The 25621-nt window shown below is 41.3% G+C and overlaps 1 protein-coding gene across 1 annotated transcript; it reads left to right on the top strand.

The window, feature by feature from the left end:
- Nucleotides 1-1236: 1236 nt before the first annotated feature.
- Nucleotides 1237-22288, top strand: c8g (complement component 8, gamma polypeptide; the record flags this gene model as incomplete). The annotated part of the gene is given in 6 exon segments (XM_084196733.1): nt 1237-1274; nt 1276-1383; nt 1385-1412; nt 19426-19516; nt 20757-20861; nt 22232-22288. Coding segments are annotated over 6 exon segments (427 nt in total), but the record flags the coding sequence as incomplete, so codon positions are not given.
- Nucleotides 22289-25621: the final 3333 nt, after the last annotated feature.

The following is a 25621-nucleotide window of genomic DNA, read 5'->3' as shown; positions in this document are numbered from 1 at the left end:
GTGAAAGGAAAAATTGTGATCTTGGTGTAAATAAATACACATTTAGAAGACAAGCAAGGTGCCAATAATTGTTTCTAATACTCCAGATGTATGTCCTTGAACCTATTATTTTAAAATCGCACACAGAAGAAGTTAAAAGGATCATTTAGTTAGTAGGTAACGGCAGCCTGCAGTACCCTGGTTGGCCTTCAACTTGAGATACTCAATGAGAGGGGGCAGCACTGAGCTTGCCTGCAACGTCACTTCCTGGTCTTCAAATGCACTATTGAGTCTTAATATAGGAATGGATGGTGTCGCATGATCGATGGCTTTGTCCATTCATATATACTGTCATTGATTGTTACAACAATGATATCACCATCGCCCCCTATCTGTCAGACACACACACTGCACTAACTGGTATGCGCAGCCCAACGCCAGTAAAGGGCCGTTAATTAAGCTCATCAAGAGGTCATCACCCCCTTTCTCTCTCTCTCTCTGTGTGTGTGTGTGTCAACATTTGTTCAGAAAGAGGCACCACAGGCCTCCTGAGTTGTGCAGCGGTCTAAGGCACTGCATCGCAGCGCTAGAGGCGTCACTACAGACCCAGGTTCGATCCCAGGCTGTGTCACAGCCGGCCGCGACCGGGAGACCCATGAGACGGCGCACAATTGGCCCAGCGTCATCCGGGTTAGGGGAGGGTTTGGCCGGCCGGGATGTCCTTGTCCCATCGCGCTCTAGCGACTCCTTGTGGCGGGCCGGGCGCATGCATGCTGACTTCGGTCCCCAGTTGTACAGTGTTTCCTCCGACACCGGTGGGGCTGGCTTCCGGGTTAAGTGAGCAGTGTGTCAAGAAGCTTGGCAGGGTCGTGTTTCGGAGTACGCATGGCTCTTGACCTTCGCCTCTCCCGAGTCCGTACAGGAGTTGCAGCAATGGGACAAGACTACCAAATGGATATCACGAAATTGGGGGTAAAAAGTAAAAAATTAAATAAATAAAAAGAGGCACCATAGAGAGAGTGAGGGTCGGACACAAGACAGAGGGATAGAGAGATTGATTGAGAGGGGTTCTGGTATTACACTAGGCATAATCATTTAGCAGTGATACATTCGATGCAGAAACCTGGCAGAACCAATCAGACTACACCAGAATGGTGAGAGAAACCCTGTGGACAGAGAGAGTGAGGAACGGACACATCACAGCAGAAAACAAAGAATAACAGAGAGGTATTGGAGTGGTTTGGGGACAGTGCTAGGATGACCGGGGTGTGGCGGTGTGTTACCATGGTGATGGTGGTGTGTGTGCCTGTGGGGGTCGGGGGAGGCGGTTGGGGGAGAAAAGAGCCAACCACGACCCCTGAGGAGACCCCACAGGAAGCCCAAGGTCAACCCCACAGACTACACCCCCACTTCAAAACATCGACATACAACAGGTAGGTACAGGAGTGTGTGTGTGTGTGTGTGTGTGTGTGTGTGTGTGTGTGTTCATGCAAACACTCATAATTTACATGATGTCACAACTACAGCACAAACACACAGTCATTAGTCAGTGGCGGACTTGCACTGACGTAGTCAATGTTGAATTCCTTCTATATTGTGTGTGTGTGTGTGTGTACATGTGTTTGTTATAGATGAGAGGGACATGGTACCTGGTCAGCGCAGCTGTGGTACCTGGTCAGCGTACCTGATGACCATGAAGCCCCCCTCCTCCCCAGACACCGTTCTCTCTGTTAGCACTAACACATGCCTGTGAGTTACACTACTTTCTCTCTTTCTATCTCTTTATCTCTCTCTCTCTCTCTGTCTCTCTCTCTTTCTCTCTCAATTCAATTTCAATTTAAGGGGCTTAATTGGCATGGGAAACATATGTTTACATTGTCAAAGCAAGTGAAATAGATAATAAACAAAAGTGAAATAAACAATTAAAACTTACAGTAAACATTACACTCACAAAAGTTCCAAAAGAATAAAGACATTTCAAGTGTCATTTTATGTCTATATACAGTGTTGTAATGATGTGCAAATAGTTAAAGTACAAAAGGGAAAATAAATAGACATAAATATAGGTTGTATTTACAATGGTGCTTGTTCTTCACTGGTTGCCCTTTTCTTGTGACAACAGGTCACAAATCTTGCTGCTGTGATGGCACACTGTGGTATTTCACCCAGTAGATAAGAGAGTTTATCAAAGGATTTGTTTTTTGAATTATTTGTGGGTCTGTGTAATCTAGTATGGTCATACATTTGGCAGGAAGTTAGGAAGTGCAGCTCAGTTTCCACCTCACTTTGTGGGCAGTGTGCACATAGCCTGTCTTCTCTTGAGAGCCAGGTCTGCCTTTGGCAGCCTTTCTCAATAGCAAGGCTATGCTCACTGAGTCTGTACATAGTCAAAGATTTCCTTAATTTTTGGTCAGTCACAATGGTTAGGTATTCTGCCACTGTGTACTCTCTGTTTAGGGCCAAATAGCATTCTAGTTTGCTCTGTTTTTTGTAAATTCTTTCCAATGAATCAAGTAATTATCTTTTTGGTTTCTCATGATTTGGTTGGATCTAATTGTGTTGCTGTCATGGGGCTCTGTGGGGTCTGTTTGTGTTTGTGAACAGAGCCCCAGGACCAGCTTGCTTAGGGGGCTCTTCTCCAGGTTAATTTCTCTGTAGGTGATGGCTTTGTTATGGAAGGTTTGGGAATCGCTTCCTTTTAGGTGGTTGTAGAATTTAACGGCTATTTTCTGGATTTTGATAATTAGCAGGTATCGGCCTAATTCTGCTCTGCATTCATTATTTGGTGTTTTACGTTGTACACAGAGGATATTTTTGCAGAATTCTGCATGCAGTCTCAATTTGGTGTTTGTCCCATTTTGTGAATTCTTGGTTGGTGAGCGGACCCCAGACCTCACAACAATAAAGGGCAATGGGTTCTATAACTGATTGAAGTATTTTTAGCCAGATCCTAATTGGTATGTCAAATTTTATGTTCCTTTTGATGGCGTAGAAGGCCCTTCTTGCCTTGTCTCTCAGATCGTTCACAGCTTTGTGGACGTTACCTGTGGCGCTGATGTTTAGGCCGAGTGCTATCGTTTTTTGTGTGCTGTAGGCCAACGGTGTCTAGATGGAATTTGTATGTGTGGTCCTGGCAACTGGACCTTTTTTGGAACACCATTATTTTTGTCTTACTGAGATTTACTTTCAGGGCCCAGGTCTGACAGAATCTGTGCAGAAGATCTAGGTGCTGCTGTAGGCCCTCCTTGGTTGGTGACAGTAGCACCAGATCATCAGCAAACAGAAGACATTTGACTTCAGATTCTAGTAGGGTGAGGCCGGGTGCTGCAGACTGTTGTAGTGCCCTCTCCAATTCGTTGATATAAATGTTGAAGAGGATGGGGCTTAAACTGCATCTCTGTCTCACCCCCCGGCCCTGTGGAAAGAAATGTGTGTGTTTTTTGCCCATTTTTACCGCACACTTATTGTTTGTGTACATGGATTTTATAATGTCGTATATTGTCCCCCCACCACCACTTTCCATCAATTTGTATATTGGGAGGATATAGGTAGCACACATGAGGACATTTTTGTCTGTTGAGATAATTTCCTTATTAATTTCTACTCAGATGTAAAATGTTCCTGTTTTGACTAACTTAATAGAGTGGGTTAGGTCTGCTCTATACCAAATTAGCATACCCCCTGAGTCTCTTCCTTGTTTCACACCTGGTAGTTTGGTGGATGGGGGGCCTATATAGGGTGTGACGACCGGTATCTATAGCCAGACTGTGCTCACTGAGTTTGTACCTAGTCATTGTTTTCCTCAGTTTTCTATCAGTCACAGTGGTCAGATAGTCTGCCACCATGTACTGTCTGTTTAGAGCTAAATAGCATTGAAGTTTACTTTGATTTTTTGTGGTGTCTTTCCAATAGGTGATATATTTTTATTTTTGCTTTGTGATGATTTGGTTGGGCCAGATTTTCTGAGTGCTGTCCTGAGGCTCTATGAGGTTGGTTTTGGTTAGTGAACTGAGCCTCAGAACCAGCTGGCTGAGGGGACTCTTCTCTTGTTTCATCTCTTGACATAGTAGAGCTGTGTGATGGAATGTTTTGGGGTCACTTGTTTTTAGATGGTTGTAAAATGTGTTTTTCTTTGCACTTGCAATACAGTCTTGCAAAACTCTGCATGCAGTATTTCGATTGAATGTTTGTCCCATTTGGTAAATTCAGTATTAGAGAGCGGACCCCATACTTCGCTGCCATATAGAGCAATTGGTTCTATAACTGATTGGAAAATGTTGAGCCAGATTCTAATTGGAATTTCGATTTTAATATTCATTTTAATGGCATAGAATGCTCTTCTTGCTTTGTCTCAGCTCATTCACAGCCATGTGAAAGCTACCTGTGTTGCTGATATTTAGTCCTAGATATGTGTAATTTTTGGTGTGTTCTAATAGAACTGTGTTCAAATATAATTTATATTTGTCATCCTGATTTCCGGACCTTTTTTGGAATATCATTATATTCTGTTTCTTTAGATTAACGGTCAGGGCCCAGGTCTGACAGAATCTGTGCAGATGATCTAGATGCTGCTGTAACCCCTCCTAGGTGGGAGACAGTAGCACCAGGTCATCTGCGTACAGCAGACACTTGATTTCAGTGTTGTGTAGGGTGAGACCAGGTGCTGCCGATTCTTCTAATGTTTTTGCCAATTCATTAATGTAGATGTTAAATAGTGTTGGACCTATTGGGCAGCCCTGTTTCACTCCACGTCCCTGAGAGAAGAAGTCTGTTTGTGGTCTGTTGTACAATAATTTTTTACAAATCCAATCTGGCTTCTGCTTAGGACGTTGTGTTCATCAAGGAAATGATGTAGTCTGCTGTTTATGATACTGCAGAGAATTTTCCCCAAGTTGCTGTTAAAGCAAATTCCTCTGTAATTATTTGGGTCAAATTTGTCTCCATTTTTATAAATTGGTGTGATCAATCCTTGGTTCCAAATATCGGGGAAAATACCTGCAGTTAGGGTAATGTTGAAGAGTTTGAGTATAGGCAATTTGAATTTGTGGTTTGTATATTTGATCATTTCATTTAACATACCATCAGCACCACAGGCCTTTTTGGGTTGGAGAGTGCAAAGTTTTTCCAATAATTATTGTTTTGTAATTGGGGTATCCACAGGATTCTGATAGTCTTTGACTGCTGATTCAAGGATTTGCAATTTTTCTTGTATATCTTGTTGTTCTGGGTTCTTTGTTATATTGCTGTAGAGGTTTGCAAAGTGATTTCTCCACATATCCCCATTTTGGATAGCCAATTCCTCATTATGAGGTTTGTTTAATTTATTCCAATTCTCCCAGAAGTGTGCCGGTGCCGCTGTCAGTGGGAGGCTGTTCTGGGGGCTTGGGGGGAGGCATGCAGCCAGCAGGGCTGGGGAGGCCTGGCTGGTTGAGGTGGGCTCCTCTGCTGTGTGAGGGCAGGTCATAGAGTGGTGATCTAGCTGCTCCTGCAGCCTGTCCTCTGTTCTCTTTCTCTCCTGCAGCTCCTCTCTTAGTGTGGTCAGCTCGTTATTACTGCTCTGCCTGTCTTTTTCGAGCTCTCTCACCTCCTTTGTTAGATCAGCCAGATCTCTCTTGAGTCCGTCTCTCTCTTGCTGAACATCTTTCAGCTGTGTTGCAAGGCTGCTGTCCTGCTCTGTCCGCACCTTGGTTAGGAGCTCCTCTAAGGTGTGGATGTCTGGTTGCTGTTTGCTCACACTCTCCCTGAGCAGGACCACCCCCTCCAGTTTGGTGAACTGATCCCTCATGACAGCCATGGTGGTGAGGAGGGCCTGAGCCTGCTCTGCACTGAGGGGGTTGCTCTCCTCCTGGGGCGTGTCCTCCACTATGGTGGGAAGAGAGGTGCTGGATGTGCCTTTTTGGGTGGGGATAGTGGGGGTGAGGGTGGTGCTGGTGGTGTTTGTCTTGTGGGAGGGCATGTCACTGGTGGTGTCCTTCTCTCTCTCTGCTCTCTCCTTAATGGTCTGAAAGTCTGTTTCAAACAGCCTAAGGTTACCTTGCACCATGACAGTTCCAGTCTTGTAGAGGTTGATTGTTATCATGGTGCTGTCAGGTTCGTCTGTCTCTTTGACTTTCAGCTTCCACCCATTACAGATTCCCTCTTTCTTTACGGATGGGTAGTGAGAGCAGACTGCTGAGCGCCATGCATTTGGCTGGTCAGTGAGAAAGATGAGATTACTCACATCACCGTTTTTGTAGAGGTCTGTGAAAAGGGTTTCTGGCCTCCCCTTTAGTAGATTCTGTTTAAAAGCTTTCCTCGTTGTGTCATTTTTGGCCTCTGGAGGGTAGAGAATGGACTCAGTGCTGAGGGGGAGTGGGGACATGGTGGCTGTGGGCTCTGCTATTACTGCTGCTGCTGCTGCTCTGGTCTGCTGCACCATTGCCATGGCAACCAGTTTTGTTTGTCTGCTGCTGTTGCTAGCTAGCTCCTGTTTAGCTCAAAAATCTTCACACACAAAAACAGAAGATATGTTTAAAGTTAGAGTCTGTGCTTCTTTTTGATTTACTCACTCAGTTTGGTCGTTTGATGTAGTTGTATTAACTCCCCTTGCTAGGTTTGTTCTAGCTCAATTTTCTGGCTGGCTGGCTTGCTAGCCTGCTGGCTAGGTTTTTGTTGTGTAGCTAGCTAGTGAGAGTCAAAACTTCTTAAAAGGCGCAAAGTTACTTATTTTTCTATTCTGATTTAATAGAGTTTTTCTCTATTAGATCTGTAGCTCAGCTGGTAGAGCACGGCGCTTGTAACGCCAAGGTAGTGGGTTCGATCCCCGGGACCACCCATACACAAAAATGTATGCACGCACGACTGTAAGTCGCTTTGGATAAAAGCGTCTGCTAAATGGCATATTATATTATATTATATTATTATTATATTATTATATTGCAGATAGATTGTAACTTCCATCAATGTAATTGTCTGCATCACTTCCAATCCCCCATGTTTTATATATATATATATATATATATATATATATATATATATATATATATATATATATTTACACACATACATACATATACATATATATATACACACACATACATACACATATACATATACACACATACACACACACATACACACCCACATACATACAGTGGGGAAAAAAAGTATTTAGTCAGCCACCAATTGTGCAAGTTCTCCCACTTAAAAAGATGAGAGAGGCCTGTAATTTTCATCATAGGTACACGTCAACTATGACAGACAAAATGAGAAAAAAAATTCCAGAAAATCACATTGTAGGATTTTTAATGAATTTATTTGCAAATTATGGTGGAAAATAAGTATTTGGTCAATAACAAAAGTTTCTCAATACACTTTGTTATATACCCTTTGTTGGCAATGACACAGGTCAAACGTTTTCTGTAAGTCTTCACAAGGTTTTCACACACTGTTGCTGGTATTTTGGCCCATTCCTCCATGCAGATCTCCTCTAGAGCAGTGATGTTTTGGGGCTGTCGCTGGGCAACACGGACTTTCAACTCCCTCCAAAGATTTTCTATGGGGTTGAGATCTGGAGACTAGCTAGGCCACTCCAGGACCTTGAAATGCTTCTTACGAAGCCACTCCTTCGTTGCCCGGGCGGTGTGTTTGGGATCATTGTCATGCTGAAAGACCCAGCCACGTTTCATCTTCAATGCCCTTGCTGATGGAAGGAGGTTTTCACTCAAAATCTCACGATACATGGCCCCATTCATTCTTTCCTTTACACGGATCAGTCGTCCTGGTCCCTTTGCAGAAAAACAGCCCCAAAGCATGATGTTTCCACCCCCATGCTTCACAGTAGGTATGGTGTTCTTTGGATGCAACTCAGCATTCTTTGTCCTCCAAACACGACGAGTTGAGTTTTTACCAAAAAGTTCTATTTTGGTTTCATCTGACCATATGACATTCTCCCAATCCTCTTCTGGATCATCCAAATGCACTCTAGCAAACTTCAGACGGGCCTGGACATGTACTGGCTTAAGCAGGGGGACACGTCTGGCACTGCAGGATTTGAGTCCCTGGCGGCGTAGTGTGTTACTGATGGTAGGCTTTGTTACTTTGGTCCCAGCTCTCTGCAGGTCATTCACTAGGTCCCCCCGTGTGGTTCTGGGATTTTTGCTCACCGTTCTTGTGATCATTTTGACCCCACGGGGTGAGATCTTGCATGGAGCCCCAGATCGAGGGAGATTATCAGTGGTCTTGTATGTCTTCCATTTCCTAATAATTGCTCCCACAGTTGATTTCTTCAAACCAAGCTGCTTACCTATTGCAGATTCACTCTTCCCAGCCTGGTGCAGGTCTACAATTTTGTTTCTGGTGTCCTTTGACAGCTCTTTGGTCTTGGCCATAGTGGAGTTTGGAGTGTGACTGTTTGAGGTTGTGGACAGGTGTCTTTTATACTGATAACAAGTTCAAACAAGTGCCATTAATACAGGTAACGAGTGGAGGAGAGAGGAGCCTCTTAAAGAAGAAGTTACAGGTCTGTGAGAGCCAGAAATCTTGCTTGTTTGTAGGTGACCAAATACTTATTTTCCACCATAATTTGCAAATAAATTTATAAAAAATCCTACAATGTGATTTTCTGGAAAAAAAATTCTCATTTTGTCTGTCATAGTTGACGTGTACCTATGATGAAAATTACAGGCCTCTCTCATCTTTTTAAGTGGGAGAACTTGCACAATTGGTGGCTGACTAAATACTTTTTTCCCCCACTGTATCTGTTCTGTTAGACTTTCTATTTCCTTTGTTAGTATAAACTCTTTTGACCTAAATTGCTTTTGTTTTCGAGATGAGTACTGAATTGCATGGCCTCTAAAGGCACATTTAAAGGTGTCCCATACAATAAGGGGATTTGCTGTACCTATGTTATGTCGGAAAAAGTCAGTTATAAATTCCTTTGCCCCCCCCCCCCCCACAACATCCCCACCCCCCCACAACAGATACCGGACAAACACACACTCACATACTCCAACACACTCAACCCCCCTCCTCCACAATCCACCATAAAATCAGATACTCAACGGTTGTTATATCCCAGAGCCCAACTCAAGAAAGGACCTGATTTTACGAGTGCACATACAGTTACAGCTGATTGAGAAAGCATGCAAGATTGAGCAGAAATTGACAACAATGTGAGATTTGATTAATCTACTTAATCTATGTCAAGTCCTAGGTGATGGAGATCAGTTCCACCCTCTTCACCTGAGACACAAACACTCTGGTCCCCCGTTGTAACCATTTTTACCAAGCATCTCCGTGCAGTCAGACCTTTGATTATTTTGTGCCACCTGGGCCACAATGATAAACCCCCTCTCTGATTGTCCGAGTGTGAACCCCTCCCCATGGGTTACTGCAGCCAGTGTTGCCAGCACTGCCACTACCTGGGTGGGGGTACCCCACCGGAATCCCCACCGGCTAAGTACAAGGTCGTCAAGGTTCTCATTAGCAGCTTTCCTTGTATATAATGCTCTCCCATCAGGGGGCTATGGCTTTGTAGGACCAACCCTGCCAGGCAGGCTCAGAATCTTGAGGGGGCCGTGCTGCTCAAGTAGGTCTCTGACCGCATTTATTTCTCTGTTTAGGCTGCATACTCACAGCAGGTCCATAAAAGAGATGGGAACTTCTCTTTGGTGTATGGGTCACTCAGGTGGGTGTCCCGGATATAGGGTTGGGGATCTTTCCATCATGATAGGACAATAAAAAATTAGATTAGATGTATACTATATTTAAAAATGTATATCCCTCATCTACACAAAATTGAAAGCTCTCTCTCACTACCCTTGCTAATAGACACCCGTCGGTTCTGGGATATGCAACCATTTCCCCTCTCACTCACTTCACACCGCACCTTTCCAAACACAAAAATGCACACCACATGGTTGACTGCGGAGGAAATGGGCCGAGCGTGCAAACGCACCCACATCCCACACCTGCCGCAAGGGGGAAAGGACGCCAGGGAGAACACAGGACCAACCTCAACAACCGTCCGCCAAAACAACAATTGCCCGCCAAAAAAGCCATGTTCTAATTAGTTGTATTTGAAGATGTATTATTCTGCTTGTTATCTTTTCTTGTTATATTGTTTTATCCTTTTTTAAATACTATACATACTATAAATGTTCTTTAATATTCCAATCCCTATCATTGCTAGTATTGGGTGTTCCATTATTCGACTCCTCTATTACAACTTTTAGAATAGCCATGGAGTAGTCTTTGTGTCTCTGAACATTTGGTTGTCAATATATAGTTTATCGACCACAAGTGCCACACGTTTCCCTTTTAATCTATTTTCCTTGAAGATTGGATACAGAACTTTGCGCCTTTCTGCAATCTCTCTCGGGAACTGATCATTCATGCCTATTTTCATGCCAGCAAGTCTTTTACCTAGGCTTTTAACCATTGCTTTATCCTTTAAAAAATGCAAATTTGGCAACGATTGGGCGATCATATTTCTGTCCTCTTTGTCCGAAACGGTGTACATGTTCGAGTTGGATTTTATCGACAGCCTCGAGTGGGATTTGAAGTGCTGTATGCAGGAAATCCTTCATAATATTCTCGGTTATTTCTCCCTCCTTTTCCTGAATAGCCATAAGTACTAGATTTTCTCTCATCGATCTAGTTTGGATGTCTAGTAAGGCTTCTCTCAGAAGGTTGTTCTCCTTTTTAAGTTCCTTAACGTCTGTTTCCATCCTAGTTACTGTCACTTAAAAATGTTTGGTTTCTGTTTCCATTATCGCTGCTTTTTCGTCATGTCGTATCGGGTGAATGGTGGCAATTATTGCTGTCAACAAAGAGTCCGCTTATGCTGCACAATGATTTAGAGGCTTTTATTAATATCACAAGGTTACAGCATAAGTTACAGACCCGCGGTGTCCGGAGAACGGCGTCCCAGATTGCCATGGCCGTTCTGACTTTCTTCTTCGTTTAACCCCTATTTATAAACAATGCAAAAAGATGGGTGGCTCCCTCTTCTGGCCAATCACCAGTCTCCCCTGTCTACAACACTCTTCCTGTCTGTTGTATGTGACATTACACTAAAACATTCCCTCTTGATACTAAAATCAACATTCTTTCAGTTCCACTTAAAAAACATTTAACACCATCATAATCTCAATACACTACATTCCCCCCTTTCGAGACAAACTAAAAGTCTCAAAAACAAACAGAATAGGATTATGACAAGTAAATGTTTATCTTATTGAGTATCTTTAACATTAAACCAAAAACATTCTCCTCTAGAGTGTAAATACCTTTCTATGAAATATGAACAAATCTCTATGGAGTGTAAGAGCGAAAAACTGTCCGGCAACCTTCCATCCATCAATCAAGACAGTAAAATTCTCTCACGGTCCCTCTGCCCCAGGCAACCACCTCGGTACTCCAGATAACCTCATAAACAATGTAAATGCATTTGAAACTATGATGCAATTAAATACACATGTAAGCCCCTGCAAACAAAATCCTATCCAAAAACATCCACTTGTAAGGCTGGTCAACCCATTGGACCCTACAGTGAACCTCTCCCTGCCTAAATTCCCTATCCCTAAACATCACCGAAATAAACAAAAACATCTAAGATCCTCACATGTATTCAATAACATCAAATATCCTTCTACAAAAATTAATACCTAAGAATATGACACAATTATGTATTACACATGTCTATATTTCATTGCAGACACTGGAATGTAGTCCACTACACTTCATCTCCCCGTAGTCTCCTCTTCCAATGGACTGTTGATGATGGAATCGGCCACACCCTCCTTGTTTCATCTCCTCCAGTCATATTGTCCCTTCATATTGTCGTTGTTTGAGTATTTCAATCTCCATATGTTCCCCAAATGCTTCTGAAAGAAAAGGAAAGACCAAACAGTATCTTTTGCAAAACAACACTTTCAAATTGACCATCAATATCAACTAAGAATATAAAAATGATGCATAAATGATGTATGAATCACATTAACCTCTTCCCCCCTTGATTCATAAAATCATACCAACATCACCCTAATATTGAAAAAAATTTTTTTTTTGAAAAATCATCAAATAATCAAAAATGATATTTATCCATTCAGTTCCACTGGTCCATCTTCATCCAGATCAGGAACAGTCAACACCGGCATCTGAGTGTTGTCTCCAGGCATCACTCTCCAACCTATCTCAATATCATAGCTTTCTCAAAGGTCAGTAACAAATTACAAACATCACACAGTGTTATCAAAGCTGCCATTAAATGTAACCCATCACTGCCCCTACTGGCCTACCTGATCTTGCAACCAAGTCTTCTCAGATCTCCCACTCCTTCAGATATACCAAATGCATCCCTTATATTCTTCAATGCATATATAACCCTAGTGATAATATCTGAACTATCTGGACTCAAAGTATACCTAATATTATCAATATGATCTTCCCAAATGTTATACCATACCATGGAAAAAATCCCCCCTTCTCCCTTAGATTTATCCTTCAATGATAGGCTTGAAGACTATGACCATGTCTCTTTTCATCCAATTTCAAATATAGCTTCAGATTTCTGTGTCCGGTGATACCCCTCTTATAATGGTAGAAACCTCATATGGAAGCTTCAACGTTGACATGTAACAACATCCTGTCTATCCATAGGGTAAGAATATATATGCTTTATCACCACAAACCCTCTAAATATCTCTAAAATTCCCCATAGTCACATTGTCAGGCAAAAGCTAATCTTTTAACCATAAAAGTCCTGCTGTTCTTACTACCTGGTACATAAAAAGTAACATATTTCTCTATTTCATTACTACCCTTAAGGTCATGCATACCCAAAGTTATCATATAACATCACAATCTGATATTCCCATAAACATACCCCTTACCTCATATGTTTTATTAGAACAAAAACAACTTTTAGGCCTCAATGGTTACACCTCTAATGCTTCAGGGTTTGCCGTTACCTGATTTTACTTTCCATCTACCAAATGCACCCAAGTTAATTCACTTAACCCAATACCACCTAACCCTAGGCTTAAACAAATGTTTTGACAATGACATTATTTTATCTGTTACTGACTGTTGCTGATACCACAGTCATGACAAAGCATAAGATTGACACATACTTGATAGAGGTCGAACGACCGTCTCTAACATGTTTGGTGCTGGAATTCTCACCAGACATGGACCCTCAAGATTCCTCACTGATCTTACAGAATGAGTTAACCGCTGGAACCAAAGATTCCTACCTGCCATCTATCTCTAATTTTCACAACAGAAGAATCAAACTACATGCATTTAGTTTTTCTCCTCCCTACATTAAAATCAAAGACCTCATCCTTTACCTCCATGATAGTATCATTCACTATTTCAGATGAATCTATATTGTCTCTACCACTATCTGCTCTCCTATTTTAAGTCCTTCTTGCTACCCCTTTAATTTCAGAAAAGTTGTTGTCGGTGTCATACTTCCTACATTTGCTATTGCCATCGTATCATTAATCCCTTCCAAAGTTACCATTAAAGTATGTATTAACCTTAATTATTTCTAGTGGCACAGTTACCAATATCCTCTGTGTATTATCTACTGTTGGAGTGGCTACTGTAATCTACTCCTCCTGAACTCCCTCAATGACTGTGGATGCCACAACAGACCTCAACTCTTCCATTATAAGCGTTACTTTATGAATTACATAGCCTTTTAACCAATAATTCTTAACCAGAACAAATTCTAATGCTTGCACTAGATAAGTATACTTCTTCTCCATAATTATCTCTGTATGTGGGAGGAACGTCCCCATCCTAACCCCAATAAGTATTTTTTCCCCTAAAATTGGTGCTGGAGCTATTGGTTCCCTTATAATCAAATGCGATATATTTATGGCTTTAATAACTATCAATGTTGAAAGAGTTAAATTGCTTCTCACTGTTGTTTTAATAGACTGAAGTGTTAATGTCCTTAGTTACTTCTAGTTTTCCAAAGAAAAGTTGTCTTTGCTTGTACTTCCATCTATCACCACTAGTGTCACTTTTTCCCAACTCTCAGTCCTATCTCTAATCCCTGACTTTCAAACTTTTGATTATAAAAAATACACCTATAATTACCTTGATCTCCCTGCTGGGAACTGTAACTATAGATACTCAATCACCCTCAATCTTCTCTTATCATTCAGCAACACATACTTTCTCAATGCATCTGCTCCTAACAGATCTAAACTCCTACCATATCTTCCCACTAAACTTTAAAATGTCCTTCACTACTGTTCTCTCTCTCTTACTACTAACTTTGAAACTTAGCTTACTGTCTTAGAGTTCCTTCAACCTAGTTCTCCTAACTTATTTTAATCTAATCTTTTCCTCCTAACCTTTAAAAACCTTTTCCACTGATTTATTCACAAAATCCCTTTACCACCAAATTTTTTGAATACGTGATTGGGAAAGTCCCCACCTGCTTCTGACTTCTTCACACAGACTTGGCAAACGACTAAACACCTTTTAGCCTAGCCTGAAATCTCTTGGTGTAAGAATGTAACCCAGAATAACAGTCACCCCTTTTAACTTTATTTTTCAGACAGATTGTCTAATAGGCAGTCTAATAGATTATCATCCTTCCTATGATATTATATTTTTAAGCCAATATGATTCCCAAAAACCTTACTTTTTAAAATCCTCTACCAGACAGCCGTTTAGTGTACATCTTATTGTACAGTTCAATTTAAACAATGCATCTCTTCCCAACAATGCAATAGGTATATGCTCTAATATTAGTATCTTAAGAGTAATTAACTGTTTTACTACCTCAAATCCCTATCCTAATTAGTTAATTTTACATAGTGATATGTTTAACCTCTTTAGGCTGAACACAGATAAGTTTTTCCACTATTCACCATCACTTCTAATGGTCGGTTGTTTTTACTTCAATTGTTGGATATTTTGTCTTCTTCTCTAATCGGTGCTATCAACTGGCACCCCCCTTTGTATCTTCTAGGCACTAACAGGTGATCTTCACTTGCTCCTTTATCTTCCTCTGTTGTTTTCTCCTGGCGCATTTCCATCACAGGTAAAGTGACCAACCTGTCCATAATTATAACAGTCTTCTGAAAGTTGCTGGAAGTGTAGCTGAAATCTTCCTCCTCCTTCTATTTCTTCTCGTCCTCTTCCTCTCCAATTCTGTGTCTGTCCAGAAACTGGCTGTGGATATGGAACACCTGGTACCCCCCTTGGCTGGTACAATTGCATTTGATATTGTTCAGTTGAAGCTGTAACAGTGATTGTTGATTTGGTTCACTCTGATTCTTCATAACCAAAGCTTCTCTTCTCCTTCTTCTTCTCCAATTCTTGGGAACCGTTTCTCAGCAGTTTCTCCTCTTCTGTATCTTCAGCTGTGTTACTTCTTCTAAACTATTTGCTTTATCCAGGCATGATAAGCATCGGTCTATATCTCCTTCTTCTTTGCTAGTCATTGTAGGATAAAATCCTCTTGAACATAAAGCACCTTTAATCTCCAAATCTTCATCGCTTTCTTCATCTTTGCTTTCATCAGAGATCAAATCTCGTGTATCCTTCTTCCTTCAACTTCCATCAGAGATCAAATCTCTAGTATCCTTCTTCTTTCCTCTCTTGCCAACTTCCTTCTGATCACAGAGTCATATCCACCCATGACCTCTTCTCAATCACTCATCTTCATCATCCTCATCTTCTTTAAGTTCCATCCTCCTTAACCTCCCTCTTTTCTTCCAGACATCTCATTTTCTTCCTTCTGGAGTTTTGGTTCATCTTCATCGTCGTTTCTGCTTGTCCTCTATCTATTATTTGTTCATCTTCATCTCTGATGCAACAATCACCCTCCTGGATGATCCCTGGAAGCTGAGGATAAACATCCCTAAGCTCTCCTTCCCTTCTCATAAGGTGGGTGTCATTTTCGTTTTTTTTTTTTTTTTAATAAATCAATTAAAAATCATGAATAATTAAAACCAATTTTTATTCCTATATCCTATGTCACCAATTTATCAATTAATGTTGGCTATCTTACCACAACCCATCAAATGCAAGTAAATGTAAATTAGTCAACTTCAAAGCAATCCCAAAAACAAAGCCTGTAACCCCTTGCTCTATAACCCCTAATTATCTTAAATTTACACAATAATGTCAGTCCTTGATTCCCAACACAATTCCAATCAAACCCCAGTGATGCACAGAGCCTCCAAAATGCAATTTTTAATGAAATAGTATTTGCCAAGCCTATGTGAAATTGTCATCAAATATTTTGTAAGGGATGATTTTGTGAACTAGCCTGATATCTGATCCTCTGCCTCTGCCGCGTCACGTGATGTCACGTCAGCACTTCCTGTATCTCCTCTCTCTCTCTCTCCTGTCTCTCATATGACAAGGGAACAAAGACACAGAAACAGATTTTAGTAGTTAATGCAATCACTGAGTATTTCCAACCATTCAATATTCATTCGTTCATATTCGCTCTAAGACTTAATTTAATTCATTACATATTTTATTTTAATCCGTCATTTAACTCAGGACTAAATAGATCGCTCAAAAACATTTTTATTTAATTTTAATCCGTCATTTAATTTAATTCATTATACTTCGCCAACATATATTTAATGTATAAATTCACTACATCTCAACAAATAGTTTCATGTTCAAACCCCAGCCACTTTAAACTATAAGATTCGTGTTAAAATCTCTCCTCTGTCTGTCTATTTCTCCCCTTGCAGGGTAACCCCAGATGGGACCTATGACCTTTACCCACAATGCAGTGTTCGTAGTTTTAGCAAATAACCTCATGTCGTAGTTTTAGCGCCGTAAAATCATGCACATGCGCACATCCATTTAACCCCATGCTTGCCACACCATAGAACGATAGCATTACGCTACAGCTTCACTATTTTATACCTTATACTCACACAATTACACATAACAGAGCTCACAAAACATATAACCTGACTTACACACACAGAGACAAGTTTAAGAGACTTTAATCCATCGCAATGGGGTCTCTAAGGATATCCGTTAGCATGTAGCACGCAACACAATTAGCATTTAGCCTTAGCATTTAGCATTAGCCGCTATGTACCATGTAGCATGAAACCCAATCCCATTTAGCATTAACATTAGCTTTAGCCTTTAGCTAACTGCGGCCTACCACACAAATAAATATCCTTCACTGCCCTTATTCCTTTTAACATATATTTCCTACCGTTTTTGCTACCGTGGATTAATGACCATTACACCGAGAAATCAAACCCAATCAAACCCCCCGTCGGACGAGAGTCGAGTCATAATCACAATCAGATAAATCCCATCAAACCGAGTTTTCTTTAAAACCCACCGAATGCACATTCTATCGTGCACGCGGATTTGTCGGCCCATCATTTTCTAAATGGCCCCCCCGGGGTCTTAAGCGGTACAGTGCTCTAATGAATGCGCATATCTGTTTTAATTGTACACCTGCCAATACTTAATTCCTACCGTTTTATGCTCTAAACTTCCAATTACCTGCCGTTTCCAATGGAATATATTATAACAGACTCTAGTCGACCGCAATAACGCCACCCGAGGCAAGGTCGTATGGTACATCTCTCCAGTGTACACAAGTCGTATCCAATCTAACAAGCTCCAAAGCGGTAAGAAAAACTCACCCTTGTCTGGCCATGCTTCAAAGCGAGTTAGCCTGGTGGCTGAATGAACCAAAGGAGAGGTGCAGACCAGCCCCACGTTGGGCGCCATTTGTTGTATCGGGTGAATGGTGGCAATTATTGCTGTCAACAAAGAGTCCGCTTATGCTGCACAATGATTTAGAGGCTTTTATTAATATCACAAGGTTACAGCATAAGTTACAGACCCGCGGTGTCCGGAGAACGGCGTCCCAGATTGCCATGGCCGTTCTGACTTTCTTCTTCGTTTAACCCCTATTTATAAACAATGCAAAAAGATGGGTGGCTCCCTCTTCTGGCCAATCACCAGTCTCCCCTGTCTACAACACTCTTCCTGTCTGTTGTATGTGACATTACACTAAAACATTCCCTCTTGATACTAAAATCAACATTCTTTCAGTTCCACTTAAAAAACATTTAACACCATCATAATCTCAATACACTACAGTCACTCATTTCAAGACTCGCTTTCAACTCTTTTACGTCCTTACTGACCAATTCTAGAATGCCCAATTTGTCATTTATCGACTTCAACAGGTCACTTTCCACACTTACCAGACCCAGTGGTGAAAAGCATATATCATCTGTATCAGTCGACGAGTCGCGTTTTCTCTTGGGGATTGGTTCTCCTCGTTTATCTTCCGCCATGTTTGGGTGTTGCGTGTTGTTGTAATATTTGTCGATATGTTTCTCTAGCTTTATGATTTGTTTTGTGTTATTATCCAGATTTAATTTTATTTACTGCGAATATATGAAATGCTAATATTTAGTCTAACTTACTGATTTTGAATATTATGTTTTTATCTTGAGGTGGTTTGTACCGCTTTCTATTCAATACGCCATCTTGTACACAGAAGTTATTTAATAGAGTTGTTGTTCATTACTTCCTGTCTTGAATTCTTTTTAGATTCGAGTGTTTATCTCATTCTAAAAACAAAAAAACTGAATGAAATCAGGAGCTCATGTTGAGCATGACCTCTCTCTCTCTATATATGTATCTCTTCTCTCTCTCTCTCTGTCTCTCTCTCTCTCTCTCTCTCTCTCTCTCTCTCTCTTTCTTTCTCTCTCTCTGTCTCTCTCTCTGTCTCTCTCTCTCTCTCTCTCTTTCTCTCTCTCTCTCTATATGTCTCTCTTTCTCTCTCTCTCTCTCTCTCTCTCTCTCTCTCTCTCTCTCTCTCTCTCTCTCTCTCTCTCTCTCTCTTTCTCTCTCTATCTCTCTCTCTCTTTCTCTCTATCGCTCTCTGTCTCTCTCTGTCTCTCTCTCTCTCTCTCTCTCTCTCTCTCTCTCTCTCTCTCTGTCTCTCTCTCTCTTTCTTTCTCTCTCTCTCTCTCTCTTTCTCTCTCTCTCTCTCTCTCTCTCTGTCTCTCTTCTCTCTCTCTGTCTCTCTATGTCTCTCTCTCTCTCTGTCTCTTTCTCTCGGTCTCTCTCTCTCTATGTCTCTCTCACTCTATCTCTATGTCTCTCTCTGTCTCTCTCTCTCCGTCTCACTCTTTCCTTTTCTCTCTTTCTCCATATCGCGCTCACTTTTTTTCTCTCCCTGTTTCTCTCTATCTGTCTCTCTCTAACCTATTAGACCTGTTTTGACTTGAATGTTACATAATCTGGCTGAACCAAGTTGCAAAATAGCTGCAAGTTCTCTCACGCACGGAAGCACACACACACACACACACACACACACACACACACATCCCCAACCACAAACACAGCATGTTCATGTCCAAATTACATAAATTGAGAATAAGATGCAAACATTTTGAACTATCACTGCATTCCCTGTGTAGGTAGCAGACCAGTGCTGAACACTGGCATAGTGATTGGAGCTCCTACACAGTGTTCTACTACCAGAAACCGGGACAGCTCACCATGAAGCTCTACGGTCATTGTGCAGCTTGCTTTCTACCAGCCTGCTTGATACTAACAACAGACTGATCACCGACAACGACGAGACAGCCTATAGGGAGGAGGTCAGAGACCTGGCAGTGTGGTGCCAGGACAACAACCTCTCCCTCAATGTGAGCAAGACAAAGGAGCTAATCGTGGACTACAGGAAAAGGAGGGCCGAACACGCCCCCATTCACATCGACTGGGCTGTAGTAGAGCGGGTCGAGAGTTTCAAGTTCCTTGGTGTCCACATCACCAACAAACTATCATGGTCCAAACACACCAAGAAAGTCATGAAGAGGGCACGACAACACCTTTTCCCCCTCAGGAGACTGAAAATATTTGGCATGGGTCCCCAGATCCTCAAAAACTTCTACAGCTGCACCATCGAGAGCATCTTGACCGGTTGCATCATTGCCTGGTATGGCAACTGCTCGGCATCCGACCATAAGGCGCTACAGAGGGTAGTGCGTACGGCCCAATACATCACTGGGGCCAAGCTTCCTGCCATCCAGGACCTATATACTAGGCGGTGTCAGAGGAAGGCCCAGAAAATTGTCAAAGACGCTAGTCACCCAAGTCATAGGCTGTTCTCTCTGCTCCCGAAGTGCCAAGTCTAGGTCCAAAAGGCTCCTTAACAGCTTCTACCCCTAAGCCATAAGACTTCTGAACAATTAATCAAATGGCCACCCGGACTATTTACATTGACCCCCCCCCCATTTGTTTTTACACTGCTGCTACTCACTGTTTATTATCTATGCATAGTCACTTTACCCTACCTACATGTACAAATTACCTGGACTAACCTGTACCCCCGCACATTGACTCAGAACCGGTACCCCCTGTATATAGCCTCGTTATTTTATTGTGTTACTTGTTATTTTATTTTTTACTTTAGTTTATTAAGTAAATATTTTCTTAACTCTATTTCTTGAACTGTATTGTTGGTTAAGGGCTTGTCAGTAAGCATTTCACAGTAAGGTGTATTCGGTGCATGTGACCATTTTTTATTTTTTTATTTTATTTGATACTCCAAGCCAACTGTATCTGTATGTGACCATATGTCAGTTTGAACCTGAGTCTAACCACAAATCAAATCAAATTGTATTTTTCATGTGCAGAATGCAACAGGTGTAGACGTTCTTCAGGTCTCAGGAAAGGTTACTCGTAACGTGAACATGGTTCACCAAACCACCTATGTTACACATATATTAATGAGACAGTTTTCTCTACAGGCAGATCCAAGGATACCCTCTCAGAAGCTGCCTTGGAAAAGTTTGAGGACCTTGCTGAGAAAAAGGGTCTGGGATTGGCCTATGTGTTCGCTTTCCCCAACTACAGTAGGAACTTCTCTATCATAATACACATACACACACACACACACACAAATACACACACACACACACACCCTGCCATAACTAGGCTACCATCTCAAATCAAATCAAATCAAATTGTATTGGCCACATGCGCCGAATACAACAGGTGCAGACATTACAGTGAAATGCTTACTTACAGCCCTTAACCAACAGTGCATTTATTTTTAACAAAAAAAGTAAAAATAAAACAACAACAAAAAAAGTGTTGAGAAAAAAAAAAGAGCAGAAGTAAAATAAAATAACAGTAGGGAGGCTATATATACAGGGGGGTACCGGTGCAGAGTCAATGTGCGGGGGCACCGGCTAGTTGAGGTAGTTGAAGTAATATGTACATGTGGGTAGAGTTAAAGTGACTATGCATAAATAATTAACAGAGTAGCAGCAGCGTAAAAGGATGGGGTGGGGGGGCAGTGCAAATAGTCTGGGTAGCCATGATTAGCTGTTCAGGAGTCTTATGGCTTGGGGGTAGAAGCTGTCGAGAAGTCTTTTGGACCTAGACTTGGCACTCCGGTACCGCTTGCCTGTGCGGTAGCAGAGAGAACAGTCTATGACTAGGGTGGCTGGAGTCTTTGACAATTTTGAGGGCCTTCCTCTGACAACGCCTGGCATAGAGGTCCTGGATGGCAGGGAGCTTGGCCCCAGTGATGTACTGGGCCATACGCACTACCCTCTGTAGTGCCTTGCGGTCGGAGGCCAAGCAGTTGCCATACCAGGCGGTGATGCAACCAGTCAGGATGCTCTCGATGGTGCAGCTGTAGAATTTTTTTGAGGATCTGGGGACCCATGCCAAATCTTTTCAGTCTTCTGAGGGGGAATAGGCTTTGTCGTGCCCTCTTCACGACTGTCTTGGTGTGTTTGGACCATGATAGTTCGTTGGTGATGTGGACACCAAGGAACTTGAAGCTCTCAACCTGTTCCACTACAGCCCCGTCGATGAGAATGGGGCCATGCTCAGTCCTCTTTTTTGCCTCTAGCTACATCTATACCAATGCCTACAGGTGTAGGATCTTAATTTGATCACCCTGTTGCAGGAAAACTTTCCTGCACATTGCAGGAAATGTAAAACTTGTAGTGAATTTTATGTTTAAAAAGGCTTCTGAATTTTGTAATTGAAATGTAGGACTTGATTTTCCCTTATTAAAAATGTTTCAACGCCTACAAAAATGTCCATTAATTATAATCTACATAATAATTCAAATTTCCTGTTGCTTAAATTAAGATCCTACATTTGTACATAGATTAAATGAGAAGGGTTATGTCCCTTAGCTATGTATGTTAAAACAATAATGTTGAAATTGAAATTTAATTGACTCCCTGTTTTTAATTTGTTGCAGGTCACTGCGAGTCTGTGGATAAGGACTATATGATCAATGAGTATACCATTTCAAAAGGTTTGTCCAGCCAATGGTAGCGGAGACCATATCAAAGCCTGTGCATCGTGGAGCTAAAGTTACAAACTACAGCGATATGAATATAGACAATAGACTTCTTCTAGAGTAGGCTGAGTGAGTAGAGGTGACATGAGGACGGATTCTCTGGATTTTATTGGGATGTGGTGCTGCATCTGTAGAGGGAGGCACGAGAGAGACGCAGATTGGTGGAAAAGGCACATACCTACCTGTCAGGAACAATGCTCAAATGTGTTTTATTATTGGATATTAGGTGGCTTTTCGTTAGCTCTTCAACAAAGCATGCCATGACTATGATAATTATATATTCTGGATCAGGGGCGGATGGAGACCAATCCACACCTCTTTATGTGGATCATTTTTATTTATAAATGTTTTACTAGGATTTCAATCCTCAATATGTCATAAACAAGGCTTGCCATGACTATGCAAATGATATTCTCTGAATCAAGGGAGGATTTGTTATCCATCCTCCCCTGATTCAGAATATATAATTGTCATAGTCATGCCACACTTTATTTAAAAGCCTTTGAAGATTGAAATCCGGAATCTTTATTTTTTTATTTATTTTTATTCAACAACAGAAAAAGGTGTGGATTGTTCTCCATCCTCCCCTGATTCAGAATATATCATTTTCAATATATCATGGCATGCTTGGTTCAACAGCAATTGATGAGAGAGAACAGAATTGCCCCGAATATCCAATATAAAACAAATTTCACCTCGGTTCATCGCGCCTTCATAGAGACCAATAACTTCCCCACCAAAAAACATCACGTTTACTCCTTCATGCAGGGCATGTGGAAATGTACTTGCATAAAGGTCAGTTACATAAATTGCATAAACAAGTTTATATAACTTACATCATTTTGAACATGCACCCTAAAATCTATAGTTAACTTTCCTAAAAAAAACATCACGTTTACTCCATCATGCATGGATGTAGCTCAGTTGGTAGAGCATGGCGTTTGCAACGCCAGGGTTGTGGGTTCGATTCCCACCGGGGGCCAGTATGAAAAATAAAAAATAATGTATGCACTAACTGTGAGTCGCTCTGGATAAGAGCGTCTACGTAAATGTAATGACGATCAGTTATAAATTCCGTAAACAAGTTTATCTAACTGTTACCTAATTTTGAATACGCACCACAACTTATATAGGCTGTAGAAACAGATATTAATGTAAATGTATGGACGTGTTCATAGCTTTTTCTGTCTTTTTCTCTAACTTCATATTTAGAGTTAAAAACATACACATGATCTCTACTGTCACATTGAATGGTGTCTTCATATTTAGAGTTAAAAACATACACATGATCCCTACTGTCACATTGGATGGTGTCTTCATATTTAGAGTTTAAAACATACACACAATCCCCTGGTCTAGTTTAAAACATACACACAATCCCCTGGTCTCCTGAAGTCCTCCTTTTTTGTGTGCAAATGTTTTCACCATGGCCTTTAGGTCCAGGTTGCGGGCCCAACTGTTTTATATGCTGAGTATTTCCAACCCAGACAGTCTTTCCTGAGACATTGTGCAGTAGCCTATATGTCCATTGCGCTGCACACAATTTAAACTTTGTATTGAATGACGCATATCGAGATATACCGGAGATAAGGGACTGTTGATATTTGCAACCACACAACTCAAACACCGGTTCACCAACCAGCCGTCAAGAACTGTTGTCTGCCAATTTATTGTCTGTCCGGTATCCAGACGACCTGTCCCCAGAGCTTCCTATACAGTTAATCTCTTTCCGTAACTTGTGGAGGCGGCAATTAAGGAGAATGAGAGGCTCAATTAGCTATGAGACCATACCAACGGCTGTGCATCGTGGAACTAAAATTAGCCTACTTGATAATGGATTCACCTGTAGCTCAGTTGGTAGAGCATGGCGCTTGCAACGCCAGGGTTGTGGGTTCGTTTCCCACGGGGGGCCAGTATGAAAATGTATGCACTCACTAACTGTAAGTCGCTCTGCATAAGAGCGTCTGCTAAATGACTAAAATGTAGATAGGCTACAATCCTTAGACAATATACTTATTCTACGGTAGGCTAAGTAGCGGTGACATGAGGACGGATTCTCTGGGTTTTATTTATATGCGGTGCAGAGCTGCATCTGTAGAGGGAGGAATGGGAGAGATGCAGATTGGTGGAACAGGCACCGAGGTAAAATTTGTTTTATACTGAATATTCTGTGGATATTCATTTTTCTCTCGGAACTAGCTATTGAACCAAACATGCCATGACTATGAACATTGCAGATTCTGAATCAGGGGGGGATGCAGAACAATCCATACCTTATTTTCTTCTCCATCCTCCCCTGATTCAGATATAATTTTCATAGTCATGGCACGCTTTGTTTAAGAGCTATTGACGATTGAAATACGAAATCTATTTTTTTAAATATATATATATATATATAGATAAAATGTGTGGATTGTAAAAATAGAATATCCACCGAATATCCAATATAAAATTAATTTTACCTCTGTTTATGGCGCCTTCATGGAGTCGAAAAACATTCCCACCAAGAAAACATCATGTTTACTCCTTCTTACAGGGTATGTGGAAAGGTACTTGCAAACGATCAGTTATATGAATTGCGTAAACAAGTTTATCCAACTGTTACCTAATTTTGAAGACGCAGCCCAAATTCTATAGGCTATAGAAACAGATTTACATGTAATTGTATGGACATGTTCATAGCTTTTTCTGTCTTTTTCACTAACTTGATTCAGTTCGTATAGTCAGAGTCTTTGTTTCTGTGTTTGTTCTGAGCTTGTCTCAACTCTCCTTCACAGACTGGGTGCCAATATGTTGAGGAAGATTCAAAGGGCGACCAAGCCCGAGTTCTGACTGCTAAGCAAAATATGACACATTAAAATGATTGAATTTATTTTGTGTGTGTGTTTGTGCTTTCCTATAAATTGTCTACAATGTCTTCACTATGGTGACAACATTTATATAACGCTCATCTCCAAGATGTAGCCTGGAGGGGGTCCGTTTTTTATTATATATATATTTTTACTAAACTGTGGTATGACTCTGCAAACCACTAGCCCCCACTCTAAACATCCCAGAGAGAGAGTGTGTGTGTGTGTGTATTATGTAACCGACTCCCTGCCTACAAGACTCTGCCTGCCTCCTTCAGAACAAAGAGAGTTCAGGGAAGTTATGTATCCCTCAAAGTTATGTACCATTCAGAGTAATATATCCTCCAGGAGTTATGTACCATTTAGAGTTATATATCCTCCAGGAGTTATGTACCATTTAGAGTTATATATCCTCCAGGAGTTATGTACCATTCAGAGT

Source organism: Coregonus lavaretus (assembly GCF_964263955.1).
Source record: "Coregonus lavaretus genome assembly, contig: HAP1_SCAFFOLD_3552, whole genome shotgun sequence".
NCBI lineage: Eukaryota > Metazoa > Chordata > Actinopteri > Salmoniformes > Salmonidae > Coregonus > Coregonus lavaretus.
This window is presented reverse-complemented; position numbering and strand designations above follow the sequence as displayed.